This window comes from Anolis sagrei, chromosome 12 (assembly GCF_037176765.1).
Source record: "Anolis sagrei isolate rAnoSag1 chromosome 12, rAnoSag1.mat, whole genome shotgun sequence".
NCBI lineage: Eukaryota > Metazoa > Chordata > Lepidosauria > Squamata > Dactyloidae > Anolis > Anolis sagrei.
The window spans coordinates 17,958,355-17,969,787 of NC_090032.1; the positions used below are offsets into that span (position 1 = coordinate 17,958,355).

General features: G+C 36.9%; 1 protein-coding gene across 1 annotated transcript in view; it reads left to right on the forward strand.

Annotated features, from left to right (window-relative positions):
- Positions 1 to 11,433, forward strand: part of SF3B2 (splicing factor 3b subunit 2) — a 41,666-nt gene that overhangs the window by 12,029 nt on the left and 18,204 nt on the right. Inside the window, exons 7-11 of the mRNA XM_060758368.2 lie at positions 2,901 to 3,006; positions 4,820 to 4,908; positions 7,324 to 7,530; positions 8,957 to 9,094; positions 10,519 to 10,599. Coding sequence (XP_060614351.1) covers positions 2,901 to 3,006; positions 4,820 to 4,908; positions 7,324 to 7,530; positions 8,957 to 9,094; positions 10,519 to 10,599 — 621 coding nt within the window. The remainder of the gene's footprint in view (positions 1 to 2,900; positions 3,007 to 4,819; positions 4,909 to 7,323; positions 7,531 to 8,956; positions 9,095 to 10,518; positions 10,600 to 11,433) is intronic.

Here is an 11,433-nt window from a genome sequence, read left to right on the forward strand (position 1 = left end):
GCCTCAAAAAGCTAAATGACAATACAGAAAAAAGAGAAGAAAGAGGGGAGAAAAAAAGAAAAGAAAGAAGGAAAGGGAGAAGGAAGCATGGAAGCAAAGAGAGAAGGAATGAAAGAGGTAGAAAAGGAAGAAAGGAGAGAAAGAGGGAGGGAAAGAAAAAGGGGGCAGGAAGGAAAATTAGAGAAGGAAGGAAGGGGGGAAGATGTAGAGAAAGGGAGGGAAGGAAAGAAGGAAAGAGAAGGAAGAAAAGAGATAGCAGAAGAGAAAGAAAAGGAAGGAAAGAGATAAGGAAGGAAGAAAAGAGGGAGTGAAGGAAGGAAGGAAAGAAGGAGAAAGAGGGAAGGTTGGCCACAGCAACGTGTACAGCTAATAATAATAATAATAATAATAATAATAATAATAATAATAATGGCTAATAATAATACTATAATAATAATCTGTATATACATATACTATTTATAATATTATAATGTAATACAATATAATACCAAAAAATAATACTATATATATATATATAGGTAAGGTAAAGGTAGTCCCCTGACATTAAGTCCAGTCGTGTCCGACTCTGGAGTGTGGTGCTCATCTCCATTCCTAAGCCAAAGAGCCGGCTTGTCCGTAGACACCTCCAAGGTCATGTGGCCGGCATGACTGCATGGAGCACCTTTACCTTCCTGCCGGAGCAGTATCTATTGATCTACTCACATATGTATGTTTTCGAACTGCTAGGTTGGCAGAAGCTGGGGCTGACAGCGGAAGCTCACGCCGCTCCCCGGAATCAAACCTGCAACCTTTCGGTCAGCAGCTCAGTGCTTTAACCCACTGTGCCACCGGGGCCTCCATTTATAATATTATAATGTAATAAAATATAATAATAATACTGTATTATTAGTAGTGGTATAATGTGTTATGTGTTCAATGTTTTGATACGACCGATAGGCCAATCAATAAAACGTATCTATCTATCTAGTAGTGGTATACAATATAATATGAATAATACAATATTATAATTATATTATGATCTATGTATATATAATATAAATATTACATGTAATACTACTAATATTACAAAATAATGGTATAGTACAATATAGTAGTATTTAATACTGATATTGTACTATGCTAATAATTTAATATATTGTATGAATATATATATATATATATATATATATATATATATATATATATATTTGTTAGGGGCATCCAACGAGGAAACAAAACTCAAAAACCCCCCAACGAAACTTAACCAAAATTCCCATGCCCATAACACAACCCACAAGGTACAAACATATCTACTCAAAATGAAAAACAACACAACAACACACTCACAAAACGGCAAAACAACAAAACTCAAAAATCCCCCAACAAAACTTAACCAAAATCCCCGTGCCCATAACACAACCCACAAGGTACAAACATATCTACTCAAAATGAAAAACAACACAACAACACACTTACAAAACGGCAAAACAACTGAGCATGCGCATTGGCGCCCAGCCGCAAGTTCCCTGGCACGCGCACATGGCCTTCCGGCCAAAGTTCCCTCTGCGGAAACCATGCCCACTCCAAGCCCCGCCGCGCCGCTTCCCACACACACACACTCCCTGCCGCACACACACACGCAACCCCACTCCCCCCGCCGCCACACACACACACGCAACCCCACGCTCCATCACTCCCCCCACCGCCGCACACACACGCAACCCCACTCCCCCCGCCGCCGCACACACACACGGAACCCCACGCTCCATGACTCCCCTCGCTGCCGCACACACACACGCAACCCCACGCTCCATCACTCCCCTGCCCCAATCTTACCTTCTTTTACTTCACGCCACCTCCAAACCCCACCCCGCCCCTTCCCGCCCTGTCAAAATCTAGGAAAGACAGGAAGGAAGGAAAGAAGGAAGAAAGAGAAAGGGAGGTAAAGAAAAAGGGGGAAGGAAGGAAAGTTAGAGGAAGAAGAAAAGGAAAGAAAAGGAAAGATGGAAGGAAAGAAAAGAGAGACAGCAGAAGAGAACGAAAAAAGGGGAAGGAAGGAAGGAAAGAGATAGAGAAAGAAGAGGAGAAGGAAAGATGGGAAGGAAGGAAGGAAGGAAGGAAGGAGGGAGGGAGGGAAAGAAGGAGGGAAAGAGGGAAGATTGGCCACAGCAATGCGTGGCGGGTAAAGGTTGTTATTTCTATGATTATTATGATGCTATTCTTCCTCTGAGACCCTTTGAGGGGGAATGGGAGAGGTGTCAGGTCCCAGAGGCAATGCATTGCATTATTGTTATTGTTATGATGGTGGTGAAATAAAAGGAAATAAAAAGAGAAAGAAGGAAGCAAACAGGGAGGGAAGAAAGGCAAAGGAAGAAAGGGGGAGGGGATGAAGGAAAGAGAGAAGGATGAAACCAAGTAGTGAAAGAAGGAAAGAAAGAAAGAAAGAAAGAGGGAGAGAAGGAAGAAAGGAGAGAAAGGGGGAGGAAAAGGGGGAAGGAATAGGTAGGGACCTCTCTTTCATAATAGTCCAGATATCTACCTCAACTTTGCTAAGTTTTACTATAGGCCACAGCAACGCGTGGCAGGGCACAGCTAGTATATATATATATCTTGTAAGCCGCTCTGAGTCCCCTTCGGGTGAGAAGGGAGGCATATAAATGTCGTAAATAAATAAATAGACAGATAAATAAACTCCACCCACTGGTGTGGAGGGCCATTGTATTGGCATAAATAAATAAAAATCCAAGCCAGAATGCTTTGTGTAGTAAAAACAACTGTCTATTACTGATCTGGGCCTCTCTTGAAGCCAGCAGATCAATAATACTGGACGGATGAACTACGTTTTCCGCTACAATTCCTTTGCTATACCCTCACCTCCGTTGACTCCCTATAGTTTTGCTGACTGTTGTTTTGTGCTCCAGATGGATGACTCCGGGGTAGGACCCAAAATCCCTCAAGCCCTGGAGAAGATCCTTCAGCTCAAGGAGATCCGCCAGGAGGAGCTGACCGCAGTGCCCAGCGCCACAGGTAAGCATGGACATCTGGCAAGGCAGGATATATATGTGCCGTATATACCTGAGTATAAGCCGATCCGAATATAAGCCAAGGCATTTATGTTTACCACGAAAAAACTGGGAAAACGTATTGTTGTGGGTATAAGCCAAAGGTGGGAATCGCAGCAGCTACTGGTCAATTTCAAAATAAAAATAGATACCAATAAAATGACATTAATTGAGGGATCAGGAGGTTCAGTGTTTTTGAATATTTACCGTATTTCAAAGAAAAACAGGAGACTAGCTCTGCAAGTGAAAATGGAAGGTCAACAAAAACAATATGGTATAAACAATAACTTTATTATTGTTGTTATTATTATTATTATTATTATTATAAGGAAGGAGGGAGAGAAGGAGGGAAGGAAAGAAAGGTAGAGAAGGAGGGAGAGAATAAGGGAAAGAAGGAGAGAAGGAAGGAAAAAAGAAGGGTAGAGAAGGAAGGAAAGAGAAGGGTAGAGAAGGAAGGAAGGAGGGAAGGAAAGAAAGATGGGTAGAGAAGAAAGGAAGGAGAAGAGGAGGGAGAGAAAGAGGGAAGGAGAGAAGGAAAGAAAGAAAGGTAGAGAAGGAAGGAAGGGGAGAAGGAGGGAGAGAAAGAGGGAAAGAAGGAGAGAAGGAAGGAAAAAAGGGCAGAGAAGGAAGGAGGGAAAGAAGGAGGGAAGGAGATAAAGAAGGGTAGAGAAGGAAGGAAGGAGAGAACGAGGGAGGGAAAGAGGGAGAGAAGGAAGGAAAAAAGAAGGGTAGAGAAGGAAGGAGGGAGGGAAAGAGAGACGGAGAGAAGGAAAGAAAGAAGGGTAGAGAAGGAAGGAAGGAGAGAAGGAGGGAGAAAAATAGGGAGAGAAAGGGAAGAGGAGAAGGAAAGAAAGAAAGGGAGAGAAGGAAGGAAGGGGAGAAGGAGGGAGAGGAAGAAGGGAAAGAAGGAGAGAAGGAAGGAGGGAAAGAAGGAGAGAAGGAGATAAAGAAGGGTAGAGAAGGAAGGAAGGAGGGAGAAAAAGAGGGAAAGAAAGGGAAGGAGAGAAGGAAAGAAAGGCAGAGAAGGAGGGAGAGAACGAGGAAAGAAGAAGGGAAAGAAGGAAGGAAGGAGATAAAGAAGGAAAGAAAGAAGGGTAGAGAAGAAGGGAGAGGAAGAGGGAAAAGAAAGGGAAGGAAAGAAGGAAGGAAGGAAAGAAAGGTAGAGAAGGAGGGAGAGGAAGAAGGGAAAGAAGGAGAGAAGGAAGGAAAGAAAGAAGGGTAGAGAAGGAAGGAAGGAGGGAAAGAAAGAGAGAAGGAGATAAAGAAGGAAAGGAGAGAAGGAAGGAAGGAGAGAAGGGGGAGAAAAAGAGGGAAAGAAAGGGAAGGAGAGAAGGAAAGAACGAAAGGTAGAGAAGGAAGGAAGGAGAGAAAGAGGGAAAGAAGAAGGAAAAGAAGGAAGGAAAGAAGGAGGGAGAGAAGGAAATAAAAAAGTGAAAGAAGGAAGGAAGAAGAGAAGGAACGAAAGAGAGATGGAGGGAAGGAAGGAAAGAGACAAGGAAGGATGGAACCAAAGAGCAAAGGAAGCAAGGAAAGAATCAGGTAGAGAAGGAAGGAAGAAGAAGGGAAAGAAAAAGAGGGAAGGAAGGAAAGAAGGAGAGGAAGAGGGAGGGAAGGTTGGCCACAGCAACGTGTGGCAGGTACAGCTAGTAGATCTGTAATTATATATACTGATTTCACATATGCATTTCCCCCTGAGATGTTTGCAAATCCTCTCTCTCTTTCTATGTGCATTTCCCTCCTGCAATATTTGCAAGTCTTCCTCTTCCTCTTTCCTGTAGATGACGACATGGAGACGGAATTGAGGGCATTAGCCGGCATCACTGCGTCGGACACGGAGGAGGACTCTTTGGGTCTCTCAAAGAAGGAGGTGAGACGGCAGGGATTTCAACCTCCAACACTGTGTCCTTTGGGCTCCTTACAACTATTATCCTGCCATTGTTGCATGTTAAGAGAGACTGAAACTTACTGGTGGAAATTGCTCTGAATTTGGCTTTCCCTGATTGTGTCGAATTGCAAATCCATTCCTGGCCACGGTCAGTACATCCGTAGGTTAAATATTTTTTAGATATTTACATGAAACTGTAATTTAAGATAAGTCTGTCCAACTCTGATCAAACCATTATCCTAACCTTCTTCAATGTAAATGTGCGTATGCATCCTTCCGATAATAATAGAGAAAAATAATAAATGTAATAATAATAGTAATAGATAATAATATATGTAACAATAATAATAAATGTAATATAATAATATTATATATTATATAATAAATGTAACAAAATAATAAATGTAACAATAATAACTAATGTAAAATAATAATAGTAATAGAATAAAATAATGTAAATATAATAATAATAAAAATAGAGTAAAATAATACATGTGATAAAAATAATAATAGATTAAAATAATGTAATAATAACAATAAAATAGAGTAAAATAATACATGTAATAATAATAATAAATAGAGTAAAATAATGAATGTAATAACAATAATACTAGTAAAATAATACATGTAATAATAGTTGAGTAGAGTAAAATAGTTGAGTAGAGTAAAATAATAAATGTAATAATAATAATAGAGTAAAATAACCAATGTAATAATAATAATAATAGTAAAATAGTACATTGTAATAATAGTTGAGTAAAGTAAAATAATAAATGAAATAATAATAATAAATAGAGTAAAATAACCAATGTAATAACAATAATAATAGTAAAATAGTACATGTAAAATACTATGAGTAGAGTAAAATAATAAATGTAATAATAATAATAAATAGAGTAAAATAACCAGTGTAATAACAATAACTCGTAATAGTAAAATAGTACATGTAATAATAGTTGAGTAGAGTAAAATAGTTGAGTAGAGTAAAATAATAAATGTAACAATAATAAATAGAGTAAAATAATAATAGTAATAGAATAAAATAATGTAAATATAATAATAAAAATAAAGTAAAATAATAAATGTGATAAAAATAATAATAGATTAAAATAATGTAATAACAACAATAAAATAGAGTAAAATAATAAATGTAACAATAATAAATAATGTAAAATAATAAATGTAATAGTAATAGAATAAAATAATGTAAATGTAATAATAATAATAGAGTAAAATAAGAAATGTAATAATAACAATAATAGTAAAGTAATACATGTAATAATAATTGAGTAAAGTAGTTGAATAGAGTAAAATAATAATAATAATAGAGTAAAATAAGAAATGTAATAATAACAATAATAATAGTAAAATAATACATGTAATAATAGTTGAGTAGAGTAAAATAATAAATGTAATAATAATAATAAATAAAGTAACCAGTGTAATAACAATAATAATAGTACATGTAATAATAGTTGAGTAGAGTAAAATAGTTGAGTAGAGTAGAGTAAAATAATAAATGTAATAATAATAATAAATAGAGTAAAATAACCAGTGTAATAATAATAGAGTAAAAGAATACATGTAATAATAATAAATGGATTAAAATAATAAATGTAATAATAACAATAATAGAGTAAAATCGAGTAAAATAATAAATGGAATAAAAATAATAAATAAGTAAAACAATACATGTCAGAAAAATTACAATAGAGTAAAATAATTTAAATATAATAATAAATAAGGAAAATAATACATGTAAGAAAAATTACAATAGAGTACAATATTTTGACTATAATAGTAATAATAATAATAATAATAAATTCAGTAAAATAATAAATGTAATGATAACAATAATAGAGGAAAATCGAGTAAAATAATAAATGGAATAAAAATAATAAATAAGTAAAACAATACATGTCAGAAAAATTCTAATAGAGTAAAATAATTTAAATATAATAATAAATAAGGAAAATAATACATGTAAGAAAAATTACAGTAGAGTACAATAATTTGAATATAATAATAATAATCATAAATTCAGTAAAATAATAAATGTAATAATAATAATAGTAATAAAACAGTAAAATAATAAATAACCTTGACTTGAGTATAAGCTGAAGAGGGCTTTTTCAGCCCAAAAAACTCCGCTTATACTCGTGTATATACGGATATCTTTTTGGCCTAGGGTTTCAAGACTAGATCTCTGGAATGTGAGATCCTTTAAGCATTTGGAATTGTAATTCCCATCATTCCTTGTTAGTGTTTGTGGCAACAAAGGCTCATGGGAGTTGTAGTTCAAATCAACTTGGGAGAGGGCCATTCTGCTTCCCTGTAAATACTTCCATTAATAAAACACGTGGTTATTGAAATTCTTTTTTTTTAATCACTGGACAGAAAAACCGCAAGCGGCGGAATCGGAAGAAGAAGAAGAAGCCGCAAAACGCATCGGCCCCGAAAGGGAGCCCGGCTACCAAGGATGCCAAGGGACACGGGGACGAGTCCGGAAGTGACGCCGCTGTGGAAATCGAGTACGTCACGGAGGAGCCGGAGATCTATGACCCCAATTTCATTTTCTTCAAGAGGATCTTTGAGGCGTTCAAGGTACGACAGAACTTTGTGGACTTGGCTTTACTTTGGACGAATGGGAGGCCAGAATGTTTCACTGAATGGGTTGGAAATCTTCCTGTTTATTTATTTCTTGTCAGAAATAAATAAATAAGTATGCATAAATAAATAAGTATAAAACTGATTTTAAAAAGCAGCGAAATATTATCATAATGTTATAATGTAATACAATATAATACTAATAATAATACAATATAATAATTGTATATTATATATTACATATGATAGCTATATACATAAAAATGTAATGTTCGTTTGTGGGATTAATCGAACTCAAAAACCACTGGACGAATAGACGCCAAATTTGGACACAAGACACCTAACAACCCAATGTATGTCCTTCACTCAAAAAAAATGATGTTGTCATTTGGGAGTTGTAGTTGCTGGGATTTATAGTTCACCTCCAATCAAAGAGCATTCTGAACCCCACCAATGATGGAATTGAATGAAACTTGGCACACAGAACTCTCACAACCAACAGAAAATGCTGGAAGGGTTTGGTGGGCATTGACCTTGAGTTTTGGAGTTGTAGTTCACCTACATCCAGAGAGCACTGTGGACTCAAACAATGGTGGATCTGGACCAAACTCTACACGAAGACTCAATATGCCCAAATGTGAACACTGATGGAGTTTGGGGAAAATAGAATCATGACATTTGGGAGTTGTAGTTGCTGGGATTTATAGTTTACCTACAATCAAAGAGCATTCTGAACCCTACCAACGATAGAATTGGGCCAAACCTCCCACACAAAACACACAACCAACAGAAAATACTGAGTTTTCTGATGGTCAAGGTCTATTTTCCCCAAAGTCCACCAGTATTCACATTTGGGTATATTGAGTATCAGTGCCAAATTTGGTCCAGATCCATCATTGTTTCAGTTTGGATGTAGGTGAACTACAACTCCCAAACTCAAGGACAAGGCCCACCAAACCCTTCCAGTATTTTCTGTTAGTTCATGAGAGTTCTGTGTACCAAGTTTGGCCCAATTCCATTGTTGGTGGAGTTCAGAATGCTCTTTGATTGTAGCTGAACTATATATCCCAGCAACTACGACTCCCAAATGACAAAAATCAACCCCACCAGGATTCAAATTTGGGCGTATTGGGTGTCAATTTGTGTCAAATTTGGTCCAGTGAATGAAAATACATCCTGTATATCAGATATTTACATGACAATTCAGAACCTTAGCAAAATGACAGTTGTGAAGTAGCAACAGAAATGATGTTATGGTTGGGGATCACCACAACATGAGGAGGTGTATTAAAGGGTCGCGGCATTAGGAAAGGTGAGAACCACTGTTCTAGGGAGTGCCATTTCGCCAGGTTGTCTTTTTGATCTTGGCCTGGAATAGGAATAGACAACCAATGATGAGATCTTTTGACCTCCTTCTCTGCAGCTGACCGACGATGTCAAAAAGGACAAAGAGAAGGAACCGGAAAAGGCAGACAAAGTGGCCAGTTCGGCCGTTCCCAAGAAGAAAGGCTTTGAGGAAGAGCGGAAGGACAGCGATGATGACAGCTCAGATGACGAACAGGTGAGGGTTTGTAGGGAGGCATGGAGCATTGTTTTGGAAATGGGCATATTATTATTATTATTATTATTATTATTATTATTATTTTACTGACACAAAAGCACAGTATGTCACAGCAAACGAGGTCTGTATGCTCGATTTCGTATCATAAAATCACAAGTCGAACCCTTCCCAAGCGTCTACTAGGACTGTGATGTATTATTATTATTATTATTATTGACACAAAAACACAGTATGTCACAGCAAACGAGATCTATATGCTGGATTTCATATCACAGAATCACAAATCGAACACTTCCCAACCATCTAGGAGTGTACGATGTTGTATTATTATTATTATTATTATTATTATTATTATTATTATTATTATTATGATTTTACTGACACAAAAGTACACGACTATGTGATTTATTATTATTATTATTATTATTATTGGCACAAAAGCACAGTATGTCACAGCAAACGGGATCTCTATGCTGGATTTCATATCACAAAATCACAAGTCGAACACTTCCCAAGCGTCTAGGACTGTGTGATGTATTATTATTATTATTATTATTATTATTATTGACACAAAACCACAGTATGTCACAGCAAATGAGATCTATATGCTGGATTTCGTATCACAAAATCACAAATCGAACACTTCCCAAGCGTCTAGGACTGTGTGATGTATTATTATTATTATTATTATTATTATTTTACTGACACAAAAGCACAGTATGTCACAGAAAACGAGACCTATATGCTGGATTTCGTATCACAAAATCACAAGTCGAACACTTCCCAAGTGTCTAGGACTGTGTGATGTATTATTATTATTATTATTATTATTATTATTATTATTATTTTACTGACTCAACAACACAGTATGTCACAGCAAACGAGATCTATATGCTGGATTTCGTATCACAAAATCACAAATCGAACACTTCCCAAGCGTCTAGGACTGTGTGATGTATTATTATTATTATTATTATTATTATTATTATTATTATTTTACTGACATCAAAGCCAACCTAGCAGTTAGAAAACATTCAAATGTGAGTAGATCAATAGGTACTGCTCCGGTGGGAAGGTAACGGTGTTCCATACAGTCATGCCGTCCATATGACCTTGGAGGTGTCTACGGACAATGCCAGCTCTTCGGATTATTTATTTATTTACTGTATTTATATACCGCCCTTCTCAGCCCAAAGGCAACTCAAGGAGGTTTACAGTAGACACAATTTGATGCCCCCACAAGATAAATACAATTAAAAGCATCTAACATATAATATAATAACCATACAAGCCAGTAAAACACAATAAAAACAGAAATGGAGATGAGCACCAACCCCCAGAGTCAAACACAACTGGACTTACCTTTGCCTTACCGATCTCCCAGAACAATATAACAGGGATTGTGCTTTCTGGCATCTTTTCAGGAGAAGAAACCAGAAGTTCCCAAACTCTCCAAGAAGAAACTGAGGCGAATGAACCGCTTTACTGTGGCTGAGCTCAAACAGGTACTATTGATCTCTTGGTGGAGATGTATAGGGAGCAGACTTTCAATTAATGGATTTAATTACAATGTCTGGACTTTGTTTTATTTTATACTATCTTGCGTCCCCGGCGTTGCCCTGGTTATTAGAAGAAGTCAAATTTTAATTGTACAAAATGCATAAGCTTGGGGGTCAACTACAACTCCCATCATGCGAGGTTAACCTCGAGAAACTCCACCAGTAGTTAAAGTTTGTCATGTTGGGCAAGTTTGCTCTAGGTTCATCATTGGTGGGGTTCAGTGTAATCTCTGGCTGGTGGATAAACTACAGCTCTCATCATGGTGGGTCAGTCCCCTCAAATTCCTCCAGTAGGTTCAGGTAGTCATGGGGTTCTGTGTGCCAAGTCCGTCATTGGTGATGACGGACTTGGCACACAGAACCCCATGACCACCTGAACCTACTGGAGGTTCAGGTGATGGTCACAGTGTCTCTGGATGTAAGTGAACTACAACTTCCAGAAATGAAGGTCATTCCCCCCACCAACGTTGGATAACTTGAATTTGGAAGATAGCTTCTATGTGGAAGAGTTGGATGTCTTGAATTTGGAAGGGTTGGATAATTTGAATGTGGAAGGGTTGGATATCTTGTATTTGGAAGAGTTTAACATCTTGCATTTGGACGAGTTGGATAGCTTGAATTTGGAAGATATCTTGTATTGGTTAGGTTGAATTTGGAAGAGTTGGCTATCTTTTATATGGAAGAGTTTGATATCTTGCATTTGGACGAGTTGGATAACGTGAATTTGGAAGAGTTGGATAGCTTGAATGTGGAAGAATTGGTGGATATCTTGAATTTGGA